This window comes from Cololabis saira, chromosome 4, assembly GCF_033807715.1.
Source record: "Cololabis saira isolate AMF1-May2022 chromosome 4, fColSai1.1, whole genome shotgun sequence".
In the NCBI taxonomy this organism is placed as follows: Eukaryota; Metazoa; Chordata; class Actinopteri; order Beloniformes; family Belonidae; genus Cololabis; species Cololabis saira.
In genome coordinates, this window is record NC_084590.1 from 32035041 (window position 1) to 32062455 (window position 27415).

Consider the following 27415-nt stretch of genomic DNA (forward strand, 5'->3'; position numbering starts at 1 on the left):
CAGCCCAAATGAAGTTTGAGATGGCGAGTGGGTGCGAGTGAGAATGAGTGGCTACATGTTGAAAAAGCAAAACATCCACATCGAATGCGTTGAGAGGCATGCCGACATAACTTCTGCGTTATTGGAGCTGTCGTCTTCGGAAAACTACTTCAAACGACAACAAAACTCGATGTCTGCCCAGGGAGAACCAAGGACATTCAAAAATAAGCAATCAAGAGATCTTGAAATATTCCAACAAAATGCAGAAATGAAAATAACTGATTTTGGAACTGAGATGAACCAAAAACCATCACAATTCTGCGGTCCTCCGACTAAAGAGGGCGCCACCCTCAATGTGCCCCTCCCCCAATCGGCCACGCTATCAGACATGTGTGTGAATGGACCCATTGTGTATGAATGTCTGGACTCAGTGCTGAGGAGCCAGGTTCATCTCCTCCAACGAGACGCCCCTGTAGGGCACCACACCCCACCCCACCCCACCACCCCCTCGGTGGGCAGGGCCAGGAGTCCGGCTGCGCGGTTCGCATGTGAGAGAGAATGGACGGATGAGTTGTGTGTGCTTGGCAGCGTGCGTGACTGGCAGTGTGCAAGGCTGGGTGAGAACGCATGCAGAGACGGGAAAAGAAACAAAACATCTGAAGAGAAACAAAAATTGAGAAACGCAACAATAAGTTTAGCAAAGATTTCAGGAAAGATATTCTGCCTTTGAAAGAGGCTGATCCTGAAAGGAAGAACTTTGGACATGGGGGGAAAAAAAAACAAAAATCGTCATCACAAGGATTATTTTGTTTTGAATTATTAAGTTAGTATTAATTGACACTGGACAATGTTAATGGCAGGTGTGGAGCAACAGTGTATTGACTTAAGATGCTTTTTTCGGGCTTTTCTTTTTGCCTCCAGTGTGCTCCTTTTTATTTTTCATTTTTGTTTATTTTACTTTACTTTTTTCCCTCAGCTTTTAGTTTCATTGCTTCTGTAAAGGTAAATGATGACGATTGTATTCCATCCTTTCACCAGAACCTGAACACCAAACACAGGCTTCAATGCTCTGAAATTCTGACGCCACCATCATCAACCAAATGACCTGTTCCTCTTGTGTAACTCCTTTATTTTTTCTTCATTTTACAGCAAAAATCACTGCTTCGCAGTATTGTTGCCATAGCTTTGATTATTACCAAGGGAGAAGAGAACGACAGCCATGTCAAGTAGGATTGTGAATCATAACCTTTGCATGTACTAAACTATAGCACAGTTATTTTTTAGGGTATTTTAGTTTCCTTAGGCTGTGGATACAGTGTAATTTTCATTTTAAGTAAAACTGTGCTTAAACGTTACACGTCTCCCTTTTCCCTGCTCCTCATTAGTGTCCGATTTGCTAAATAATCTATGGTTTTGCACATGTACTGCAAATTGAGGCCTAAAGTCTTTTTGAAGGTGTTGGTGGGTTTCATAGGTTTTGACCTACCAACAACCTTTTACATTATGCATTTCTCCACTAACAGTCTTTGTTGTTCAGCGAAAGTGATCCAATGATCCTTTTTAGGGATACTTGAGGAATAATGACTATTTCAGGAGCAGCAGGAAGGAATCTGCTAATTTATCTCATATTGACAAAGAGGGGTTTAACGTCCCTTTTTCTCACAAAGTTATCCCGCATACCCGACTGGAGTTCTTCTACATGGGTTTCATGAATGATAAATAAACCCATGAACAAGTTTGCTGTAACTTTAGTACCTTGCGAGTGCTCAGCCCCATATCCCTCTTCCCTCCTACCAGCTAGGTGTACAAGCTTATCCTGTTTCATTTTTTTTTCAATTTTTTTTTTTTAACTTCAGACACTGTAGTAATTATGACATATTGTGCTCATTGAACCTTCTGTTAAACATAGGGTTTTTTTTTTTTAATTTGTTTTTGCAGCATTCCTTGTTAGCAAATGTGGTTTCAAATCTAAAATTATTACCTGGAAGGAAGGAATTAAAAAAAAAAAAAAAGTGGAATGCCTAATAACCTTTTGGGGAGATAGGCTACAGGATAGGTTGTCTTTAAGAAAATAAATGTTGAAACCCAAACTGAGAGACTGCGTGTGTGTGCTCTGTGAAAAGGTGGTGTGGTGGTGGTGCTGTTTTTTTTGTGCGGTTTTAATTATTTATTTATTTTAATAATCGAGGCCCTCTCGCGTTTGAACCATAATTATAACTAGACTTGTGTAAGTGTGCTTGTAGTTGCGGCGCTTCCCATACTAGTTTGGACTGCGAGCAAGGATTCAAATCTGGAGGAGACGCAATCTGATTGGTCAAAACAACCGTTTCCACGCAAGCGCACTTAGAAAAGTAAAAACGTTGCGTTTAACAGCTGTCAGAAAAGTGAAGACGTGATGCTAGATATTGTACATCCGAGACAAGTATTTCGTTTCATGTTGGGGTCGAGCTGAGAAGTAAGGGAAACGACGAAATATGGGGAAGGGAGATCTCGTTTACCTACTTGTGTGCTCAGAAATGCCATAAGTGTAATATATATTTGTATAAAAACAAAAATCTAGCACTTTTGGTAGATAGGACTTATTTTGGGCACTTCGTTTTTGATATATTTTCTAGATTGTCGTTAAACTAGACCGTATTTTCTAACACCCTGATTTTTAACCGCAGCTGCTTTTACAAATAGTATAAAAACTGAGTGCCCCTGAACGCACCAGCGAAGGGAAAAGGAAACGCAGCTCTGTTGTGGACCGACGGAGCTCCGACAGACGGTGAGTTTAAAAATAGGGTTTATGGCATAAAACGTGTTTTAAACGTCGCTTAAGTCGGGTCGTCGTGGTTTTGAGTTCTAAGGTGAAACAAATGACCTAAAACTGTCGCGAGGAGAACGTTTTTGCGGTGAAATTGTTTCGAGTTGGTTGAAATGGGGTGGGGAAACAAAAGTATTTGGATGCGACATGTGAGTAATGCAGCAGCTTCACGTCCAGCTAAGTGTTTGTGTAAAAGGTTATTGCTAAACAAGACAAATTAAACAAAAAAAAAGAACAAAAAAAGCTTTTTGTGTCTACACGTCTACGTAAAGCTAAAACCAGCCTTTTTAAGATAATACCAGGTGAAGACTTCACCTGAACAAACAGCATGACTGATCTGGAGCTGCTCTTCTTAACTTCAATGGGACTGTAAACAGCTAGTTTGAAATCTGTCATATTTGCATCGTGAGTTTACTTTCACGCTGCTTGTAATGGTCAGTTTTGTTAAGCTGAGTTGGTCATCAGGTGCAAAACACAATAATGCAACCAAAAGCATAACTACACTCCAGAAGCATCACTTCATGATGTCAAATAAGGTTTATAATAATCTGGCTCAGCAAAGACAAAGTGGATATGAACTGAGAGGAAACTGTATGTTCACAAGAACATGGATGTGTTTCAGTTTATGGGCTTAATCTGTGGAGTGTTTTGGAAATGGAAATTAAAGAGTGGAAATATTTAAAAAAGTATTAAAGAAAAAGATGCTCATTTAGTATGATCATATTGTATGAGTGTTTATGCAAGTGTCAGAACTTAAATAGATAATAGGTTTACATAGTATATTGAATGTTTTAAATATACAAAAAAGTATATGAAATGTTTTTCTTTTATTTGATTTACTGTTCTGTATCGGTTTATGTAGGAGCTGACAGAAATTGATTATAAAAGGGCAATAAGCTGAGCTTCAGCCTACACCTTTTCGGTTTTGTTTATATATTTTGGTCTACTGCAATATTAGCATTAACTTCATGTTTATTTGTTTTATTTTATTTTCTTTTCTTGTTTTTGAATTCTTAATATGGAAATGACCAAAATAAATAAACTACAAGAAAGAAGAAAAATGCACCAATTTAATCTAAGCAATTATTTAATCCAGTGTTTCTCAATCCTGGTCCTCGTGGGCCCCTGTCCTGCATGTTTTAGATGCTACCCTGCTTCAGCACACCGTGATACAAGTACCTGTGTCATCAACAGAGCTGTGCAGACCTTGGTGACAAGCTAATAAGGACCATTAATTAGAATCAGGTGTGTTGGTGCAGGGAAACATCTAAAACATGCAGGACAAGGGGGGCTCGAGGGCCAGGATTGAGAAACACTGATTTAATCAGTCAACCACATTCAGGTTAGTTTCATTTTCCAGTGTTGAACAGGTGAGATACGCAGCTTCCTGTCCATAAATCTTGGTGACCTTGACAGATCTTGATCTTCTCAGAGCTCCCTGGTCCTGACAACAGTCCCACGTCTGCCATCATGGACGCCCTGGAGGAGGACCTGACGTGCTCTGTGTGCTACTCGCTGTTCTCTGACCCCCGAGTCCTGTCCTGTTCACACACCTTCTGCAAGACCTGCCTGGATAACCTGTTGCAGGCGTCCACCAACTACTCCATCTGGCGCCCGCTCCGCATGCCCATAAAATGTCCCAACTGTCGCAGTGTGGTGGAGCTGCCCCCAACTGGCGTAGACGCTCTGCCCACCAATGTGTCGTTGCGGGCTGTTATTGAAAAAGTAGGAGTGTTTTAACTCAAATATTTGCCCGTTGCCTCCTCATGGTTTTTTTTTTTTTTTTGCTCATCTTATCATGTGTGTGTTTTCGCCCTTGTGGTGTCAGTACCAGAAGGACAGTGAGCCGAGACCCCCGTCCTGCCAGGAGCACCGCCGGCAGCCTCTCAACATGTACTGCATCCAGGATCGACAGCTGATCTGCGGATTGTGTTTGACTGTCGGGGCGCACCAGGGCCACCCCATCGATGACCTGCAGGCAGCATTCATCAGGGAAAAATCAACTCCCTCACTGCTGCTGGCGGAGCTTTCAGACCAGAGATGGGCGCAGGTGAGGAGCGCTCTGTCACTAGTTTAGTTTAGTTTATTTAGCACATAAAATAAAAAAATAACATTACACAAGTAAGTTCAGTTAAAAGAAACTGTGCAGGGAGGAGCGAGCAAGCCAGTAGGCTTATGAGGAGCCCCCACCTAATAACATTTAACAAAATACTTATGAGGATACAAAATCATAAAAATAAAAATAAATCATAAAAATTGCATGTAGAACATGAATGAAAAAAAAGATAAAAAAATTACTGTATACATGATCATGAAAATATGAGTATTAAGCTGAACAAATGGCAACACAGAATATGAAGTGCAAAAGAACATTAAGAGCTTTCTTGACTACATTGTTGAATTAAATGCTCTCTTGAGCGACTTTTGAAAATGGATAGGGACCTACAGTGCTGGGCAACAAGCTGGACTGTCCACATATATTGCTGTAAATCTACCTACTTCTCTCTTTGTTAGGTATGTGAACTGGGGGAGCAACTGGAGCAGGAGAAAGCCCGCTGCGAGGGTCTGGTGAGGCAGGACCGGCAGGAAGTCGATCAGTTTTTCACGTCCGTGGAGGCAGTCCTGTCCAGGAAGAGACAAGCACACCTGGAGGCTCTGGATAAAACTGCTGCAGAGGTGTCGCAGGCCTTCGACCCCGTCATCCACAGAGTGAAGGAGCTTCAGGTGGGTAGATGCTACAGGGGAAGGGAACTTATCATTTTGGTAATTTGTTGTCAGCGTTCATGCAGTTCTGTGGTTAGCTGGTGACAGCCATGACTTAAGACAAGGAACACATTTAAACTGAAGACATGCTGCATGTGCTTTTTTGTGGGGGGGTTTTACAACCTCAAATCTGGAAAAAGTCAGGATGCTGGAATTAGGAAAGGCATGAAATGATTTTCAGATGTCATAAAATCTAATTTCATCCTCATTAGATATGAGCTAATTTTGAATTTGAAAGCAATAGTACACCTCAAGACAAGGCAAGTTTATTTGTATAGCACAATTCAACACAAGGTAATTCAAAGTGCTGCTTTACATCAACATTAAAAGCAGCAAGACACAATTAAACAGTAAATAACAAACACAATGAAATGATAAAAAAAGGGGTAAAATAATAAAAAGCACAAGTTGTTAAAAAATAAGTGCAGACAGTTACAGCAGCTAAATGGGAGCCCCGACCAAAATGATAACAAACCACAAACCAGCCAAGCAATGAGCCGTCAGATCTGAGGGGTATTCCAGGAAGCAGGTTCAACAAACTGAGTTGACTTATCCTGAGATAGGAAACTCAAGAGTTTTCGGTTCCAGAACAGCTGATATGAGTTAGTTCAATCAACTCTGAGTTTGTTAACCTTGAGTTACGCGCGTGTATGAAGAAAATAAAAAGCCATCATCAATGGAGCCCTGATACTACGATTCACCATGGCAACCGGCGACAACAAAAGATCCACATACCTTTTTTTTTTTTTTAACTTTATTTAACATTTCAATTTACAAAATCCCTTTGAGGAAACATTAGTTTGCATCTGAAGATCCACATACTTCACGCCACTGGAGTTGGAAGTGTTAATACGTGCGTATGGCGAGTATGAGAGCATATTTCGGGGAAAAAAAACAGCTGCAGCAGCAAAGGAGAGACAATTGGCGTGGGAGAAAGTTGCTGCAGTCAATGTGTAAGTTTGAATGCAGCATTCATTTAACATTTAAGTACACTGTCTTATAATATTACAGATGAAAACAGTGGTGGAATGGTATTGAATTAAATTTTATTGTCATTTAGATCAGGGGCGTTAATTGGGTACGGCAGCTGCCACACCACCAGTTAACCAACATAAAAACTAAAGCATCAGCTGTTGCAGATCGTCACTGCCCCCTTCTGGTTTTTTCTCCCTCCTGCTGCACCTCCTCTGCCAATCACTGGAAAAAAAACAGCAGACAAATTAGACAATCACAAATCAATCACAAAGTGAAGCCAAGGCACTCATAATGATTCTGCAATGGAAATCGCTGCAGAGGCTCATGGTTACCCCTGCAAATTACTATAAACACTCTCCACGAGACATCCGCTAATGTAGGTAAAAGCTTTAGACGTAATAAAGAAGGCAGGTTTGGACATTACAGTGTCACCTTCTCTGAGCCAAAGTGCAGATAAAAAGGCGGGAAGCTGCATGTCTGCATTAATTGTCCTTAGATGAATTGCTTTAACGTTTGTTCCCTGCAGGAAGAACACTTGGACATCGTGTCTTTGGGTTCCTCGGTGGAGGATGAAGAATCGCCGCTGGTCTTCTTGGAGAAGGTGCATCTGTTCAGAGAGAGGGTGGACAAGTTCCTCAAAACCCCTCTGCCCTCTTTGATCAACCTCACCATCACACCACGGGCGACGGCGTACCTGCAGCAGCACTGGCCGGCGGTCACCATCGGGAGCCTGGAGGAGGCACCGGTCCCTGCGGTGTGCTGCTGCACCAGATGTGGCAACATGGAGACCAAAGCTGAGAGAGTGCGAGCCGGCAGAGTGACCCAGAAGGCCCGGTGTGAGCGGCAGCCCACCTCTTCTGTGCTGCTCGGAGGACTACTGCTACTTCTCCTGCTGCTGCTGGCGGCGCTGTGGTTCAACCTGGCTGGAGCGTCGTCGCTCGGGTTCTCTCTCCTGTCTCGTTTGGGTCAGTCAGCCCACAGCCTGAGCACCCAACTCATCGTGTCGGTCTGCGAGGCTGCAGCGTCTACGTACGCAGCGATGGGCTCTACGGTCCAGGGCTGGAGCTCACATCTCTGTTCAATCGGGGACAGACTGTTTCAGCTGGTGGCTAGCTCTTTTTTAAAACGCTGACAAATACCAAACCGTAAGCCCTTTAAGGTTTCACTCCCCCATTTCTGGTAAAAGGGAGGGAGAGGTAAAAAAAAAAAAAGAAATATTCAAGCTTCAGTATTTTCTAAACAGCTGCTGCTTCTGCTCGTGTATTTTCATCAATGATTGTTCATTATTTAATTGATCATTAATCCTGATTTAATTATTGCAGTGTAAACGGTGGCGTTATGGACCAAATGAAAAACAGTAGACAGTCATATTAAGCTGTGGTGGGCAGGACTGACTCCCTGCACCCGACTCCAAACATTGCATATTAGGTTTCTTTTCCAACTTAAACAAATATGCATTGATCACATGACAAATGAACCACAATATTTTCTGAATTTAATTACTTTAATACGTTGAACGTATTAACAACCAAGCAAAGCAACATGTAGCCAAGAACAGTAGAAATGACATGAAGTTAATCTTAGGTGGATGTTTCCCCTTCCCTTGCTTCCACTATGAAAGGGTGAACTCCTACAGTTTTTGTAGCTTTAAGTGTTGACTATTGTGCTCCTTCATGAAGAAATGTCAGTTCATTTGTAAAACATTTTAATAAACAGGAGCATAGAGGCACCTTCTGTTGTGCTTGGGCAGATATTAAGCTGCGTTTCACTTCAGGACACCAGTCATGTTTATCCCTCAACAAGAGCGTTTACAGCACTGACATTTTGAGCCGGAGGTGTGGATCTAAACTGGGTGACTAGAAGCTGCAACCACCGTTTCTTTATCTCAGCTTTCCACCTTAATCAGCGTGTGTTGCCGAGGACATTCACTACAAGTACAGTTCCTAAAAACTGGAATCATGTCAAATTAAATTTGTCTCCCTGACCTGTTGTAGCACTTTTTAAAGTTGTATTCTAAATAATAAAATGTTTCAATGTCTGTTGTTTTTACTGTGAAGTATGTTGGTTCCTGTTGCAGTTTTCCAGAACAGTAAATTAATGTCAGTCATAATTAAATTACAACTATCTTTATGCTGTGAAATGTGTAAAATCTAATTCATGACTTTAAAGCAGATTAAGAAGCCTTTATAATATTTCTTCATTGACAATAACTCACATGAACAAACTTCTTACTGGAAAACATTTATTGGTTGGATAAGAATAGCAGCATTTAATTGAAAGGGACAGTTTAAAAATATTTACACAGTGTGAAATGGGAAAATAAAAGACAGAAGCAGGAAGATGGGTTTAAGCGGTGATGGCTTCGTGCTCTTTGAAGATGATGGTCTTGGGGTTGATTCCCACGCTCTTGGTTGTGTTGTGCGTTTTGTAAATACCGATAAGACGATCAGCGATCTCAAACATGTTATTCCTCAAGGAGATGATGATGAACTGGGCATTCTTTGTTTGCTCCTACAGAGATAAGGGAAGAGAAAGTCAGCAGAGATTTTAATGTGGGCCGAGTATTTGCATGTTGCTGCTCGATGTGAGAAAGAATGAAGGCTGTCAGCTCAAGACTTTACACTGGATCCAGAATCAAAAACTTGATTTAGTAGTTTAAGGTTGTTTTCCATAATGTGAATATAACGCTATCTGGGTTTCAAAAGGCACAATTCACTGCTTATTTCGGGCCTCAAATGTTTTTGGGAATCCTTTCTTGTTTAAAGAGGCCCTGAGTGTTAAAGTTAAAATTCCCAGGATATTCGATCCATAAGTGAGCACATGTAAGGAACATCTGTCCATACTCACGTATATGTAACACGCCACTATGGAGACGTTCTTGAAGTCGAGAGCAGCATCTATCTCGTCCATGAAGTAGAGCGGCGTGGGCTTGTAGTGGTGCAGAGCAAACACCAGAGCCAGGGAGCTGAGGGTCTTTTCTCCTCCAGACAGGTTAAAGATCTTCTTCCAGCTTTTCTTTGGAGGACGAACACTGAGAACGGGAGGGAAAAAAAGGTCAAATTAAAACAAGGAAAAGATGGGAATCATACCTAGAATGCAAGTCAATGAGTACAGGAGTGTAAGCGTGTGTATTTCTGTCTTGAAGCAAACGCAAAAGTTAAATTTATGCAGCTGCTGGTGTTAAAGATGAGCTGAGTTTTTACAAACGTTCCAGTGTCCACAGTCCCTTTTCCCTTTACCTGAACATGATGCCCTCAGAGAAAGGGTCTAAACTGTCCACGAGCTCCAGCTCCGCGTCACCACCCAGAGTAAGCATCTGGTAATTCTCCTTCAGCTTGTTGGTGATCATGTTGAATCCCGTCATGAACTCATTGAGTCGGCGTTTGCGCAAGTCCTCGTAGCCATGTTTGAATTTGTCCCTCTCCGAGGTGATCTCATCCAGCTGGGCAACTCGCTGCAGGTACAGCTCCTCCTGGAAACACACGCAGTCTGGATCAAAAACTTTTGTTTTTTTTAACATGTTTCTTTATTGGGAAGTCGATGTAATGCATATTACACAAACACTTTTTAAAGGATTCAACAGAATACCCCGTTTTATATTTTACCACAAACTTTTGTTTGTAAGTTGTAAGGCTTCTCTCTGAAACTACTAATTTATCTTCTAGCTCGGTTTCGCTTTCAGTCAAAACTAAGTTTGTCTCTTTTGTTTTGAAAATCAAAAACCTTCTGATGAGGAGCTAAGAAATATCGACCAGCTACTGAACTATAGAGAAACCAATTCAACTTATTTGAGCTACTGACCCTGACTTCTTCTAAATCTATCTAAACCGTCAACAGCAGTGGAAATATGTACATTGTTTATGTCTCAAAAAAGCTACTAATAAATACAAAAAAAAAAAAGTAAAAACACATTTCAAACCCCCTTTTTCATTAAAATCTCAAAAACTTTATGGGACAGAGCATTTTTTTAAAGTAAATATTTGACAAAGTGATGCAGATTTTCGTTTTTAAAAGCCTTCTGGGGCTCCTGGCTCCTTTTTAATGCAACTTTGAGGAAAGTAACTGCATCAGCTGTCACTGCTGGGGTGAGTTCAACTCTGATCTTCAAAAGGAGCAAATGCAGACACATGCAGCTACTAAACAAAACTCATAACTTGACTTTATCAGAGAACTTCAGTGGAAGTGGATGGAAGTGAATAGTTGTCAACGAAAAAGTCATGAAAAAGTCAAATCCTTTCATCTGTAAATGTTATCAAGCGGGGTGTTGGATTCTGTGGTGCATACCTTCTTTTTGTACTCAGAGATAGCTCCAAGATTGGGCTTCATCTGACCACACTGGATCTCCAACGTGCTCATCTTGTTGACGATGATGTTGGGATCTTTGATTGCTTCCAACTCAGCGGGAGGGAGCACAGGGAGAGTCTCTGCTGGCTGGCCTTCCATGGAGTGAAGAGACAGCTTGACAGCCTGCAGAATGTAAACAAATTCAGGTGAGAGATGAGGATTAGTCTGGCCTAAAAACAAGATCATTGTCACGAGATCCATCCAACTTTGTATTATTGAATTATTGAAAAAGAAAGCTGGTGAAGTATCATGGACTGTATTTGTCACTGAACATTCAGCCCTCCATTGTTTGTTTGCCAACTATATCCTTATTAACTGCAGAAACTGATGTCATAAAAATAAAAGTCCCTTGAATTCCCTCAAACATGACGACTCACCTCCTCGTGCCAATATTTGATCTTTCCGCTGTGTTTAGTGATTGTGGCGTCTATTTGCTCAATGGCGAGCCGGACATTGAGGGACTCCTCTTGCAGCGCATGTTCCTGTTGCTGGAGGATCTTTATCTCCTTCAAAACCCTCTGATACTCCTCCTGCACTTCAGGCAGTGCAGCCTGGAGAACAAACAGCAGCACTTCAGGTTATTATTTACTTTATAAAAGCGGGACAGAGAATCTTTAACTTGCAACACAGAAATGTTTTAACATCATGATGAATCATTTTTATGGACACAGAAGTCCTACAGCTATCACTGGATTTTTCTTTTTTAAATTGGGTGTAAAGCATAACAACCAATACGATGTTTGAATAAATCAATCGTACAAAGAGTGAACAACAAGTACAAACCTCAGCTTCTGTACTGCCTTTCTGGATCTCCCTGGCCTGATCTTCCAATTTCTCCATGTGTTCTGTGAGCTCAGTCATCAACTTCTTATTGTCCTCCAGCTCACCCTGCACACGGGTAACACTCTCCTCACACTTTTTCAGGTTGCTACAAAAAGAGAGAAACACAGACTTCACCATTAACTTCTTTCAACATGGACTGACTCAGGATGTGTCATGATGATTGCTTTCAATTAGGTCACCAGGAGAAGGTTCATTGATTTATTTTCTATCAATCCTGTACAGGGTCTCGGGGGTCTACTGGAGCCGATCCCAGGTCATTACAGGTATAAGTGCTACATCCAGCACAGATCGCCAGTCCATCCCAGCAGGAGAATTTTACTAAGCAAATACTTTGATTGTGTAGACCGAGGATCTAAAGCCTGCCAGCCAACCTGTCACATCAAGGTCTAAAGAGATTCCCTGTGATGTGAGCAGCATGTTGGTGAAGCTGCAGCCGGAGTTAACTGGTTTACAAAGATGTTCAAACACAGAGCTGCCAGGGCCAACATCACTTAGGAAGCATGCAGTGTCACATAAGTACAATGAAAAGAAGAAAAGAAAAATACTTCAGACAGAAGAGCTCTTAAGCGTGTATTAGCACAAACACTTGGATGATGTTTTTTCTCTACGGTTAAGTTTAAGCTTTTACCGGGTAGTACTTCCGCAGTTCAATAAAACTTCAAACTAGTAAATGCAAATCCCAGGTGTGTCTGTTGTGAGGAAACAGCCTGAGGGTAAAATGGTGACTTGACATAGCTCATAAATATTACAAGTCTGACAGTAATTCCTGTCATCCACAGTAATACCACACACCTTAAATTATATAACAAAAAAACAACGGGGACAGTAATTGTGATAACATTCATATCATACATTTTATACACCAACTAGTTTAGCTTGGGTTTTAGAACATTTACAGTATCCACTCACCGTCAAATATTCAGTAAAATTGTATATTAAACATCTTCGACAAGAAATCAGTGACAGTGACTATAACAATGATGGGGGTTTCTCTGTCTAAGCAATTGTCCTTCTGGTTTTCAGACAGGTTTTAGTGTTGCAGCCGACAAATTGCATTCAACAAATGACTGGCTGCACGTCAACTCGTCAAACAAATCACATCCCTGTTTTAATTACAACTGCCACCACATGATTTAAGCATTGGGTGGCAACTGAAAGAGAGGCATTTATTTTGTGCAACACTATTAAAGTGCATCTGCTGCTTCGTCCTTCTTCATCACCGCGTTTCAACCAAACCATGATCAGGTGTAGCAGCTAACCTGGCTGCAGCTTGTTTACAGTCACCGAGGAGGCAAATAACAATTTCAACATTCGCTCATATAATTTCAAATGAAAATAAAGCATAAGTCTTAGCACACAGTCTTTCACTTGTATGCATTTTAACCATATGTTACAACATAAATGTTGTCATCCAACACCCTAAATCCCAAAAGCAACATGTCCCTGTACCAATTTTTCAGATGTAAAAAGTGTTCCAACAATGAAAATACATGAAATAGCACATATTTCTCACCGGTCAGCGGTCTTTATGGCTACTTTAGCCTTGGTTATGATAGAGGAGCAGTCATCCAAGTCCTTGTTGATCTTATCGAGTTGGTCCTGCTGAGCCTTAAGTTTGTGGCTATTGATGTCTACAATGAGGTTGTGCAGCCTTTTTACCTCACTTTCTACCTTTCCAGCCGTACTGGAAGCTGCTTCATAGTCTGTGAGAAACAGAAGTTTTAGACAAACAAAACACAGAGTGAAGGAATTACAATTACAAATATTTATAATATACATCTGTGTTTTTCCACCTTTTTTGAGGCGCAGCATGTTTTTTTTAGACATAACCAGTGTGACAGTGTGTATCTTGAGGAACAGGGTTGGGAAACACGACTCTACAGTGATGAGACCTCTTATGCACAGAGAGTAAAAGAACAAACAAAAAAAACACATTTTAAGCTGCTTTTATTCGTGGTAAAAAAGTGTCCAAAATAAGTGGCAAGGAAACATGGTCCTATCATGGTTAAGGACAAGAGGTAAGTTGCCTCAGTTATGTCATTGCATGCTGCATTTGAAATGAAAGACGTAGGACTTATTCGGAGCAATGGCGAAAGATATAACCGCAAATCTTTCTCAATGGATTTTTTTTTTTAAACAAGTTTTAATCTGCATGAGCCCAAAATTGTGTGCTGTATACCAGGCATTAGTTATTTTGTTTGCATGACGCAGACCAATAGTTTGACCATTCTGAGACAGGAGTAATCTCTCTTCCTCAACCACATGATGTCTCTTTCTGACACGGTTGTTTGAAGAATGATAAATGAATTACTGTATCAAATAATTTGCTGCTAGTTGAAGTACTTTTCCGTGTTTGATTTGCTAAATCTAAGTTGTATCTTTATTTTTGTGTATGCAGGCAGCATATATTTAGAAAGATTAAAGTCTAATGCAAACACTTAGATAAAATAATAATAATTAGGCGTTATATTTTTCTTACAAAAGCAGTTACTATCACCATTACGAGTATTAGAAACGAAACACTTTTGTATAAACTTAACAGAAGTTCTGACCTTTTGTGAATGCTCCCAGGCTCTTTTCCATCTGTTTCTGTTTGGCCTTGTCTGGAGCAGCCGCCAACACGTTGGCTTCAAGCTCCTTAATCTGAAGTTTCAAGTGAGTCTCCTGATCAGCCAAACTCTGAGGGGAAAAAAGACAAAAATATTCACTCAAGAGCAAAAAGTTTTAAAACCAGTCATAATGTTTGTAGTAACAGATGAAAAGCATATACTATTCAGATGTCAAATAAAGTTAAATGAATAAGACAAAAAACTCAGGAAAACAAAATGATGTACAGTGATGCTGTTGGTGTATTTTTCCAGGGTGTTCTTCATTTCTCTGAGTTGTGGCTGCAGGTGCTGGATGTTCTCCTCTAGCTGCAGCTTTCTCTCCTGGCAGCCCTGTAGCTTTGAGACTTTGTCGTTTAGCTTGCCCTCCATGCGGTCAAGCTGGAGAAAACAAACATGAAGAAGGATAATAGTTTGTACACCAGTGGCCTGTGATTGAGGATCCATGTTTATTCAGCATTGCACAATGACTTCTAAAAAAAATGTGCAAAGTAGGAACTCCAGGACTATGGCAAGAATTATTTACTTTTGTCGAACCCGACATCACTCTGCTGGAGTGAGGACTAATGTCTCGCTCTCTATTTTTCTTTTAAAGGAGTTTAATGGTGCTAAGAGTCTGATGTCCTTCTCATACTATTTTTCTCTGATATTTCGAGTTTGCACTTAAGACACTGAAAAGACCGACAGTCTGGGGGACATCGTAATCTCATAACAAAAAAATAAATAAAATCAAAGAAGCATTTGTCATCAGATAAGCTTAAAATAATTTGCATAAACCGATAAAGATACAACATGTTTGCCGTTCTTCAAACCCTCATTTAGCATTTTGTGGTGGTTGGACCAATTGCACAGTCTTAAAATAAACAAATGATTTCACTCTAAATCAGCACACACTATTTCAAACTTTTACTTACACAGAGAAATTAAGAATTTTACTTTGCTTTTTGGGTTGACTTGGACTCTTTTTGTCATTGACATCTAACTTTACTGATCTTATTTCATGCATTTGAACTCACCTCCTCCTGGGAAACCTCAGGGCCAATAGAAGAACCCATTCTGCCCTTCAGAACTCTTCCACCTCCAGTCATGGTGCCTATGAAACACAGAACACACCACAGAGCGATCAAAACCAGAAATTATGACAAAAGGAAAACAAAAACAGTCAGCTAGAAAAAAGGGGTCACCAACCAGCCATCTCGATGATCTGTCCCTTCAGGGTGACCACCCTCCAGCGCTTGTCTTTCTGGAAAGCCATCCTTGTGGCTTGCTCCATGTCTTGGGCCACTAGGGTGTCTCTTAGAGCAAAATAGAAAGCTGGTCGCACATTCTCATTGTTCACTCTCACCATGTCAAAGAGGCGAGGGGTGTCCTCTGGAGTGCGAATTGAAGCCATGTTTCTCTCCCACACCTTCATCTGCAGAAATAAGGATTGAGAATCAATAAAAAGGAGAAGCCAGATAATAAGTTTCATTTATTCATCTTTTTAAGAAACAAAAGGACCACGTCATTCTCTTGTTTACAGTTCTCAAAACACACAATTTTTACCTTATCAAGACCGATGAAAGTGGCAACCCCAATGTTTTGTTCTTTGAGGAATGTTACACATTTCTGAGCTGTGTCAATGGTATCCACCACAATGTTGTCCAGAGCACCACAACAAGAGGAAATGGCCACATCATACTTCTCATCAATGGCTCCAAGGTCTCCCTATAAATACAGATATCTCATAAAATAGCTAATGCAGGCCTGCAGTTTTATATAGCTTTGGTATTATTATTATTATATGTTAGTACATTTTGTCTAAATATTAATTTTCAAAGTGCAATAATTATTCTAACCGGCTTGACCAAATATTATTGAAGCATATTTTTGTATGAATCGTGACCGTTCAGTTTGGATCAGCCCCCACATCACTGTTATAAACATAATTTACCTAATTATTCTTCTCCATTTTGTATAATTATTTAGCACTAAAAATTGTAGCTCTTCTGTGATTCAAGTGGAAAAGCTTTTTTATGTTTATATTATTATCTATTTTTACCAGTCTTCCATAGATGCCAGTAATCCGGCCGCTCTTTTTCTGCTGCATTAGAGCATCCAAGACTTTTCCTCGACTGCGATTGGAGGAGAGTGAGGTCTTGGCTTCATCCACCTTCTGCCTCAGTTCCCTCACCACCTCCCTTGTCTCATTATCCATCTTCATCAGTTTCTCCTGCTCTTCTTGGCTCTGTGGAGAACAGAGAAACAATTAAACACAGAATTAAAGCAGAAGTGCACACAACCAACCCCATCAATAACTGCATTGAGTTTTCAATTTTGTATCTTTAGGTTATATTCAAACTCAGGATGCAGATTAATGTGTACTAATGTTGACCTTTATTTTACCTTCTTGAGCTCCTGCTCTTTCTTGGGTATTTGGACTTGCAGGTCTTTGATGGTTGCACGGCGCTCCTGCAGTGTGTCTGATGTTGTCTGAAGTGTCTGCTTGGCTGTGTTGAGCTGGGTCACAGCCGTTTTGTGGCGGCTAAGATAGATGTCAAGCTCAGACTGAGCAAGGTCCATGCGAGAACGAGTCTCATTTACAGCTTTGCTGAGTTCCATGAGTTCTTTCTCTTTTTGCTAGAGAACCCAAGAGGACAGAGAAATGTCAATAAACAATGAAAATACACAAATAATTATATAAAAATGCAATTTAAATGTAAACCAGGGATTAAGAAAACAGATAGATTTTTGCACACACAGACCTCTTTGTCCTGTTGCAAGCCGCTTGTCTCCTCCTTCAGACTTTCCATCACTTCTTTTAGTTTTTCTTCTTGTTTCACTTTCTGTTTTTCCGAGTCTTCCTTGCGAGCTGTTGCCTCAGAGATGGCCTTTTCACTGCTGGCTGGTATACCGCGCACTTCCTCGAGCTGAAAATTAAGCCAGATAAGAGCATTGAGAAACAGATGTGTCCAACTCTGGATGTGGTGCAAAGTTACACATCTGTTAAATTAAAAAAAAAAAACAATTGATACAATTTCAAATTGCTTAATTTTTAACCTGACGCAAAATACCAGTGTGCTCATGTTTGGAGGGTAACACAGATCTTAATTGTAATGGTTTAACTGAATTAAAGATTTTGACAATAAAGATTAAGAAACAGGAAGTGTGAGGATTTTTTTAAATTGTTTTTATTGGCACTGACAGATACAAATAACTACAACACACACACACACACACACACACACACACACACACACACACACACACACACACACACACACACACACACACACACACACACACACACACACACACACACACACACACACACACACACACACACACACACACACACACACACACACACACACACACACACACACACACACACACACACACACACACACACACACACACACACACACACACACACACACACACAAGAAAGCCCTGATTAGAATAGCATAACAGTCTGCCACTTTGCATGTCTGAAACAAAGGAGGAGCTGCGGGGTGTGTGTGTGTGTGTGTGTGTGTAGTCTATGTTTTGTAGGGTTAACTTCGGGTGAAATGTGAATGTGGCTGTTGGGTGTGTTACACAAGCCAGGCCATAGTTGACTACCACACAGCAGAACAGGAGGTCTGCCTGCCTCCGTCCAGCTCCCTCTCTGACCGAGATGTCTCTAGAGCACAGCCATTGTAAGTGGAGCAAATAGGATTTTAGAGTGTGAAACATGTGAGAAGTTATCCTAAAGCTATGAGATAAAGCTTGGTTTAACTGAGACAGTTTATCATTGAATGGAAAGGTAAAGATATACTCGTTCAACTCACAGAAAGAACTTCAACAGTGAAACCGGGCAAACGCCCACCACCGACTTGTGTGTTACTTCACAGCCCCCTTGTGGCTAGTTTAGGACTAATAGCCCTTCCTGTCATGAAAGTCGATTTTCAGATTTACATAGCTTTCTATTTTATGCTGTGAATTATACTAGGCCATTTAGATAATATTAACAAAAGGTCCTTCATCTTCTCAAAAATTAAATGTTGAGGTTTTAAAAACTTTTTTTTGACAGTGATCCCTAATTTATAAATAAATAATTTCCTAAAAAAAAAAAAAAGGCAATTAATTAATTAATTAATGCAATTAAAATAGGCATTTAAATAGGCAACTGACAACACCTATGGGGGGGGGGGGGGGGGGGACTAGTCAGTTGTTATGAAGACTTGAAAAAGCTTTTCTTTTCACACTTCATACTTCTAACTTGTATTTTATTTTTCTTACCCATGTTTCTTTCTTGGCCAGTGCTAAAATAAGAGTAACATTAAAGATGCCACTGATGCTTTGGTGTTGCAATGTAAGCTGCAAATTTACAAAGGAGAAAAAAAAAAGGCTAAACTTATTCTCTCCTGACACATTGTGCAGCTGTGCGTCTCTGAACTGTGTGCCCATAGTGATATTGTCAGGGTGACATGATTTATCTAGTGCAGAGCAGCAAACAGTGATACCAAGCTGAATAAAGTCATTGAACTGTGTGTAATAGTGAACTGCAACTTAAAAGCCAACACACCTTTTTTTGATCCTTTTCCAGCTGCTTCTGCAATGCCTTGTTCTTGCTTTTTGAGTGTTTCATCTTCTCACGGACTTCAATATCCTCCATGTCTAGCTGGATGAACTTCTGCTTCTGGGTTTCAATATACTTGTTGATTTTATTTTGTTTTCTGGTAATGAAAAAATATATATTTTTCATTAAAAAAAATTAAATCTGGTCTTTTGGACAATCCCACTGATATACCATATAGATGGAGAAAATGTGAAAGATAAATCAACACACAATTCCCAGAATAATGGGCTCCAGCAAAGCAATTCTCATCAGTTTAAAATTAAATTGATAAATGTCTGTCAAAGCCACATAATCATGACACTATGGATTGTAATACAGCATCAATTTTATACATCAGTGTTGAAAAATTTTAATAAATGATAAAAAATTATTTTGTCACTTCTACGCATTTTCAAAAACCAAATATATTTTGTACACAACATTTGAATAGACAAACACCACGAAAATAAGACATATCAGTAGAAAAACTGGCAAGCAGACATGTGTTACACAAGTTACACGAAGCAAATAAACAGAAAGATATTCCTTACTTTTCCACATTGTTGAGCTCTTGGTTCATTTTCTCCATCTCCTCTGATATCTTTGCATTTTTTTCAGTGAGTTCCTTGGTTTCCTCCAAGATCTTCTGCTTTTCCTGCTCTTTATCCACCACACGTTTCTGCAGATCATGACTAACATCAAAGAGTTAAAAAAAATTTACAAATAAATAAACCAAACTGAACTATTACTACTTTAATTAGGCCATAAAATAAGTCTTTATTGTTTGACAACATAAAGTGCCATGCTACTCGTAAGGGACATTTATCAACAATTTTCTTTGTATTGTTCAATATTTCATGTACAGAATACAGAGACCAGGCTGATACACTCACACATAATACTGATGGAGCCGACTCTTGAGTTTGAAGATATCATTCTCCAGTGTGAGGAACTCCACAGCATTGTTCTTTTCTCCTTCCAAAGCATTCTTCTCCTTTTCTACGTGCTTAACTCTGTTTAGCTAAAACAGTGAAAATATTGCTGTAATTATCAGGTAACAAATTTCTTTAATAATTCAATTAAGGCAATAATAAGAAGAAATCAATATGTTGACAAAACAGTCTTCAGAAGCAAACGAATGCAACAGGATCTACATAAAATCCCATTAATTATCAATAAAAATCAATGGGTAGATCCAAACTAATGACTTCATCTCCATGTCTGTGGTAAATACCACAGTCAAATAGAGGCTTATGTTAAAAACTTTAGATTCACATTTATAACATAATAATATCTGAAATACTCTCAAATGCACACAAAACCGGGCAAGAATAAATAAATAAATAAATAACAAAAAATAAATAAATAAATAAAAACCAAAGCCTCTTCAAACAACTGTGTGAATGACATTGAAACTGAGAAGAAAGAACCATGGTTAGTTTGAGCTCTGTGATTAGATAGTGTATGAGTGTTGCCACCTTTTCTCCCCTCTGCTCATTGAGGAGCTCAATGCGACGAGCCAGGGTTTGGATAGGCTCCTTGAGACGACAAGAGCCAATGATATCTTCCATGTACTCCAGCATGCCCTCATCATGCTCCGTCTGCCCTTTAGGCTTCATCATGGCAATCTGCTCCACCTCTCCCTAGGTACAGTCCAGAAGAGCATATTGGCAAAGGCATATACCTACTTAAATTACTTAATTAAAAAAAGAAAAGAAAAAAGAAATTAAATATTTTTCTTTAAAAAGGGATAAAATAAAAAAGTAATTTTATCTATTAGTTAATATACAAACTTAATTTTAAGAGATGCAGTCAATTCATTTACAGCTTTTGTAAATATTACATTTCTGAAGTCAAACACACACTGTAATACACATTGACCACCAGAAATGAATTTCCCTATGAGAATGTATTTTTTGGGGCCAAGTGGAAAAAATTATTAAAAAAAACAATATGGCACTAAAATACATGACTGAAAATGTACTTTAAGTAATTAATACATGCCCATTATGATGAACACGTGTCATTCAGAACAGTAGTACCAAATATCAACACACTGTCCCTCCAACAATCACAACCCAAGTGGCTAACACTCAAGCTACCAGATTTAGAGAATTTTAAAAATAAACAGATTTATTTTTTTGGATAAATATTGCAATTTATTACTTCTTATAACTCCAGGGGAACTAAATTGAATAAGTACAGTACACATATACTTCTTAGTCCCACGCCCTGAACAACTTTAAGGTATGATCATATTTGTTTGAACATGTGTTCAATTTTATTTATTTGTTCTGAAGAAGCTTTTAAAAAAACAATAATAGACAAAAGGTCTAAAGTAAAACACAAATGCACCATTTTTATAGTTACATGTATTGAATAAGGTTAAAATTGCATGCAGGGAAAAGGGGAAAGTCACACACTACTTTTATGTATGACAGGGAAAAAAAAGCTTGCAGAAGGGGGAGAAAAATCCCACGTCATCCTCTGCTCTGACCAGTGCACAAAATAGACAGCTTCCCTTTGCCAAAGGCCTAAAAAAGTGACCTTGAAGAACAAGATCAAGTCTATTCCCATAGTCATGCAGCCAGACATCTAAGAAGAGTAAAAATGGACGGGCTTACACGTACATAAATGTGAAACAGGATAAATCTCAGTACTCACCTGATGGTTCCAGATATTTTACAAATAATAAAAAGTAAATTTATCAAAGACACAAAATTTTTTATCAGCCATTTTGCTCTAGTGTGATACAAGTCATCACTCCATATGCCTTCGGTTAAATCAGCTATGAGTAGGTCAGATGTACTACCCTCACAGGGGATAGAAGAGAAACAATTGAAATGATAAAACTTAGTACAACATAATAGACTGAATAAATGCATTTAAAAAACAAACAAAATTAAAAAAACAAGAAAGTTATTTTTCCTTGTATTCAGAATGCTGAGGGTGTGTGTTCTAAATATAATAATCATAATAAAGAAAATAAAGATTTAAAAATGAATAAATAAACAAAAAAAAAAAAAACAATTTTAAGGCAGGGATAATGAGGGTGTTTGATCCAGCCACACTGAAGCAGCACTGCCAATATTGGGGTTGGTGTATGTTCTCACACGCCAATATTTACGTGCTGCTAAAGCGTGGCAGGTACATGGAAAAGGGAGGGGAAGGGGGATCCAACCTGTCCCCACTGGTGGTTAACCCTGACAGATTTCCCCACTACAAGGTCTGAGTGAATAATTCTTGTACTGGATAAAACTGCATCTTTTCCTTAAAGTTCTAAAGCAGCAAATAATGGTTCGCACTTTTTATAGACTGTTTCAAACCATGATGCGCTGCTATAGCACTCTAAGGGCTGGCAGAGGGCACATGAACTCCTTTTCAGTTCCAGTGCAACAGGTTATTTCCCATAGAAAGGCATGGCTTGTAGGTACAGATGAAACACTTGACTCAGAGAGGTGAAGGAAAGGGGGTGAGGAGAAATGGTCACACAACGAATTAAATAATAATAAAAAAAAAAAAAAAAAAATAGAGAGCGAGAAATGGAAGAGACCATTAAAAAAAACAAACAAACAAAAAAAAAACCCCAGCAAATCAACAGCTACCAATTACCTGTAAGATCAGAAATCTATTGTGGTCGAGGTCAATACCATGGCTTCGGAGTAAAGCCCCCACTTCTTTAAATGTAGCTTTCTTTCCATTGATATAGTAGGCTGAGGAATTGTCTTTGTTGGCAGTTCTGGAAACATAGAACTTGCTGTTGGGGATGACTTCGTAGTCATCTCCTTCCTGGCTCAGAGGGGGGAGGGGCAGAAGACACGGAGCAGCTTAGAACAGAACAGTCCAGGAGAGATACACACAGCTCTACATATCAAACTGTAACACTTATACAACTCTAGAGACCCCTGAGAGTTAAGAGAGGAAAAACACACACACACAAAAAAACAAAACAAAAGCCATATAAAAAACAAAATTAAGACGAAAGATTTGTCTAAAGGCACACAAAAGACCCAGGCAAATCAAAGAAAAATATGGAAGAAAAAAAATTAATTAACTAAAAATACCGGAGTGTATTGTATTACATGTAATTTAAGAAACGTGTTAGCTTAAACAATAGATTTATAAATAAAACGTAGAGAACAGTCTATAAGATTTTTATACTCTAAGATTTCAAGCTGTGTACACCACATCTGGGGGAAAAAAAAAAGGTTTGAGGGATGGTGGTTGTAAAGCTGACAAACTACACAGGATTGTGTCCTTAGTAAGACAACTTGATTTTTATTTAAACTGAACTTATGTGGCAAGCAGAAATGCTTAAATATATAATAGTCAAGGCAAAACTTACTTACACCCATGTGGCAAATTGAGAGCACAACAGTTTTTAATTTATTAAAATTCAGTTCTGCTTGTTTTAATAGTAGTTTGTGATTCAATGCATCTGACTTGATTTTTCTGTCAATAAAAATACATCATCATCTTGTCTTTTTACAGTACCACCAAACAAGTAACTAATCACCTAATCGGTCACTAAAATAAATACATAAATACAAATAGAGGGACAATTTTTATATGAATCAAATATGGCATGTGTAGGAGAAAGCTGTAACTTTCATGTCTAATTTGAGTCTGAACTTAGTCACTGATGTGATGAATGAGCAATAATAGTGCATGAGGATTTGTAAAATAATATATTTAAAATTAAACGAAAACTTTCAGCACACTCAAAAAGATTCCTGAGAATGCTCTTTAATTTTGACTGTATATTCATTTGAAGCTAAATACATTTTTGATAAATGTAGAAAGATATAGGTATGGATATATCTACCTTATCAATAATCTTTTGAAAGTGAACCTCCACAGTACAGCTTTGCACATCTTTGTGTTTATCAGAGCTGTGAATCAGCACTGACAGCTTTTTTGATCTGATCTTTTGAGCTCTGTATCCAAACACAAAGAGCATTGAATCTATGACATTGGACTTTCCACTTCCATTTGGACCAATGATGCAGGAAAAGCGCTGGGAAAAAGGCAAAAGAGAAAATAAAAATATATAAATCAATTATATGAAACCTCTTTTAAACATTTTAAACATTGTTACAACATTTTAAGCATTGTTACAACATTTTAGCATAGTAAGTTTGCAACAGTGAAAACTTTTCTTGCAGGTGTAGTTAAGATTTAATATTTAGATATAATTTTTTTAAGTTTTCAGAGGAATTGGGTGAGCAGAAAAATGCAAAAGCCAAAAGTTTAAAGAAAGCCATTATTTAAGGGAATTGTGGATACACCACTAAAGAACCACTGGCTGTGAAAGACACTCACTAAATCAAAATGGAGGAGTGACTTTTTCCACCTTTACTTTTTAAGTCAATTAAATCTTTCAAATGGTAACAATAATTATTATTTACTTTCTTGTCACATTTCACTACAAAAGGCAAGATACATGTACTTAGGTGATATGAAATTAAAGAAAAATAAAATAAGGTTCAAACACACCATCACTGATGGTAAATCTCATCTTAGCACAGCACAATTATAAAGTAGTCCCCAAACAGAGATAAAAGTAATATCCACACTTGGTCGTACCTTGTGAAAAGGCCCCAGAATCTCCTCGCCTGCATACGACTTAAAGTTGCGATTAACTAAGTGTGTTATCATGAGGCGAGGAGCGCCCGGTTCATTGGTCATTGCTGGGGGCGGGGGTGGAGGGATGCTACTGAGAATCTCCTCCAAACTTCGATTATCAACTGCCTCGGCAGCTTCCCCCTGAGTTGCATCTGTAGCACACAAAAAATACAACTTTTATTCTTCTGTGCGAGTCGTTTCAGGTGTGGAGGGGGGGCAGACAGTGGTGCATGGGGGAGGGGTGAATGAGCACAAAAACAAACAAACAAAACACAGGCACCAAGTCACAAGCAGACAACGACTCCAGAGAAAGTTGACATGCGTCATTTTCCTTTGTTCTCAAAACAAGAGTTAACCAGAAAAACAGAAAGACCACGGTCGCGATTGAACGACCCACATTATTACACAAACGCTCTCCACGAGAAGCGTTCATAGAGTAGATGCGCCACAAACAGTTCGTCGATGATAAATAACTTAAGTGTATCTCTCGACCATCAACGTCACATTCTCAGTCATGCTTAACTACAGACAAAATACAGAAAAAAAAATATTTTTTTGATTATGATGTATAACGCTAAAACGATTATATAGCCACCCCACCAATTCACAACGATCGACCTGCCAAAAATCTATTGTGCGCACAAACACAAACAAGCAAAGGAGTCGTGTGTATTAAGATAAAATCCTGGCAGCCAGACACCCAGTCGAGCCTTCTAACACATCCTAATAATTACAAACATCAACCACTGCCTTTGTGCATCTTAAGAGCAGCACACGCAATATCTAATATTAAGTTATAAACATTTAGTCAAAGATTGCACCACCAAACATCACATTATTCGAAGTAAATCACCTCGTTTGCTGAAGAGACCCGGGCAAGAAGTACTTTCGACGTGATCAAAATCACTCCAAAAATGAGTTTATTGATGACTGGCACTTTAGAAAAAAAAAAAAAAAAAAAAAAACCCGTCTCAGCCATCCCCGCTACGTGTTCAGACTAAGCTAGAAAAAAAACCCTTTACAACTGTGCCAGTTGGGCTGTAGCAATACAGCAATACACGCAAAGCAATTGAGTGAACAACTTATTTAGATTCAGACACCAAAACAGCCTTTGTTACTTGCCAGTTGTCGGTGGTGCCTCCTCTTGGCCATTGGACTTGGTTTCCTGAGGGGGCACATCCAGCTCGTCCTCGGAGTGATCCCGAGGCTGCGACCCTTTCCCTCTTGGCTTAGCGGACGCAGTTGAGCTCTTTGCAGTTTTAGATGGCATGATTTGCAATCTAAGCGGGGGCCAGTGGAAAACAGAACATCCATGAATGGTGTTTGTGCCTGTCAATCCCTCAACTCCACTTACAGTCAAGTCACACGCAGCTAATCTGTCAGGCGTTTATCATTACCACAGTCAGGTCGCACTACCACCCATCCCATAGCCAATAGGTAACTCTTTTTTTTTTCTCTCCATATGCTAAATAGTTGTAAATGAGGTAAAACCCTGTTACAGAGTATACATTTGCAACCTGAATAAAGTGGTATACTCTTTGGTTTTGACCTATAAACAAGGCAGCCGAGCTTCCGTCACGACTAGATTTAAAAGTGGACATCAGTATAAACTCAACGGTGTTTCCCCCCCAAAATCACATTTATTTTAGCAACCATCAGCATGTAGACTATGTATTTAACAGCGCCGTACATAGGTGGACGGTCAACCAGCGCTGCAGTGACGGAAAAGGAGAAAAATGCTGTTAACGTCACCAGCTGGAAAACACTATTCAGTTTTATGCCAATAGATATAATCCCCCCCCCCCTAACTCTATCCATCTTGTATGGACAGTATTGAGAAGGAGCTGAGCTCAGAGTAACAGTAATATTAACTTTGATGTTGGGGGCGGAGGTAGAAGCGATCTAACCCGCTAGGTGAGCACTTTCACCAAACTAATGTGAGATTACAACCTCGTGTTGGTCAAGTAGCTCCACCATGATAAACTTAAAACCTTAATGTGGAGTTTTTTTTCCCACTAAAACTTTAGTTAGCTGCTATATGCTAACGTAACCGACTCGTAAATCCATGTAGGTGCCGCAATGTTTTATATAATCCGCAGTGATAAATATACAGTAAAAAAAAAAAAAAAGAAAGAAAAAAAAAAAGCCCCATCAAAACACGACAGTTAGTTTAAGCATTACGAAGAGTTTCACTTCGCAATTGGGAGTGCGTTTATAAAAGCTGAATTTAAATTAAGTTTGTGGTCAAAAAGTGTCCCTGGCCTGGACTCATTGTTTCCCGTAGTATGTCTTCGTTTTCCTGTTAAAACGTATCTTAACACGCTGTTGACATTACGTTTCGTCTCGTTTATAACGCATGAATTTCAGCAAATAGACGGAACCCGGTACTAACGCTCCCGTTAAAATGTAGTTATATACCTTCCGCGATAGATACACGATCCGTCAATAGACTTCCTTTCTGATTAAAAGAAAAAAACTGATATAAAATCCGCGTCTTGGCAGATATAATCCTGTGGTCCAGCCCGTGTTGCTCCTGCTCGCTGCTCGCCGCCAGCAGCACAGATTGTAAATGGCGCCTAAACTGCGCCGTCGAACCGAATTCGTTACAAACTGCCGCAAAGCATCATGGGACGTTCAAAGGGCAAGGGAAAAAAACACGAAATTCAAAAAAGGGGACGAAGCCAACTCCGCCTCACTCTGTACCCACCACATTCATGCAGTGAAAAGAAAACGATGTGAAATAAATACTGCTGATAAATACAACACTTTCACCTTCACTTCACAACGTTTATATACATTTATTGTAAGAACTCGTTTCTACTAAATTCAAACGGTTGCTTGGTTACAGTTGAAGGGAGTCCCCGCCCATGAAGTAGTTTATTTTTTCCAGTA

General features: G+C 39.3%; 2 protein-coding genes across 4 annotated transcripts; one reads left to right on the forward strand and one right to left on the reverse strand.

Annotated features, from left to right (window-relative positions):
• The first annotated feature begins 18 nt into the window (after positions 1 to 18).
• Positions 19 to 8652, forward strand: trim59 (tripartite motif containing 59). 3 transcript variants are annotated; one of them, XM_061719471.1, is made up of 5 exons: positions 19 to 2746; positions 4218 to 4510; positions 4614 to 4835; positions 5300 to 5509; positions 7050 to 8652. In XM_061719471.1, exons 2-5 carry the CDS (start codon positions 4256 to 4258, stop codon positions 7653 to 7655), a joined length of 1293 nt encoding a protein of 430 aa, XP_061575455.1. In that variant the 5' UTR covers positions 19 to 2746; positions 4218 to 4255; the 3' UTR covers positions 7656 to 8652. The 3 variants fall into 3 exon arrangements, with proteins under 3 accessions (XP_061575455.1, XP_061575454.1, XP_061575453.1); XM_061719470.1 differs by lacking the exon at positions 19 to 2746 and adding an exon at positions 3773 to 4127; XM_061719469.1 differs by lacking the exon at positions 19 to 2746 and having other exon boundaries at positions 3773 to 4510.
• Positions 8653 to 8748: 96 nt separating this feature from the next.
• Positions 8749 to 27074, reverse strand: smc4 (structural maintenance of chromosomes 4). Its single transcript, XM_061719467.1, has 24 exons — positions 26942 to 27074; positions 25646 to 25803; positions 24485 to 24675; positions 23724 to 23915; positions 22511 to 22687; positions 20377 to 20541; positions 19792 to 19919; positions 19450 to 19590; positions 18866 to 19016; positions 17061 to 17225; positions 16702 to 16935; positions 16358 to 16543; positions 15862 to 16023; positions 15505 to 15730; positions 15333 to 15409; positions 14545 to 14697; positions 14263 to 14389; positions 13224 to 13413; positions 11651 to 11795; positions 11245 to 11418; positions 10808 to 10990; positions 9763 to 9995; positions 9371 to 9554; positions 8749 to 9034 (listed from the first exon to the last, which is right to left on the reverse strand). The coding sequence occupies exons 2-24, from the start codon at positions 25791 to 25793 to the stop codon at positions 8870 to 8872; spliced, it is 3897 nt and encodes a 1298-aa protein (XP_061575451.1). The 5' UTR covers positions 25794 to 25803; positions 26942 to 27074; the 3' UTR covers positions 8749 to 8869.
• Between the last annotated feature and the right edge of the window lie 341 nt (positions 27075 to 27415).

Bases quoted from the DNA above. Each gene is read 5' to 3' on its own strand.
- trim59 (XM_061719471.1), top strand. From the start codon at position 4,256: ATGGACGCCCTGGAGGAGGACCTGACGTGCTCTGTGTGCTACTCGCTG. The intron at 4,511-4,613 runs GTAGGAGTGTTT...TTGTGGTGTCAG, and splicing joins TGCGGGCTGTTATTGAAAAA to TACCAGAAGGACAGTGAGCC. The intron at 5,510-7,049 runs GTGGGTAGATGC...TGTTCCCTGCAG, and splicing joins ACAGAGTGAAGGAGCTTCAG to GAAGAACACTTGGACATCGT.
- smc4 (XM_061719467.1), bottom strand. From the start codon at position 25,793: ATGCCATCTAAAACTGCAAAGAGCTCAACTGCGTCCGCTAAGCCAAGA. The intron at 23,916-24,484 runs GTACGACCAAGT...CCTTTTTCCCAG, and splicing joins TTCTGGGGCCTTTTCACAAG to CGCTTTTCCTGCATCATTGG. The intron at 11,419-11,650 runs GTTTGTACTTGT...TTTGTTCTCCAG, and splicing joins AAGGCAGTACAGAAGCTGAG to GCTGCACTGCCTGAAGTGCA.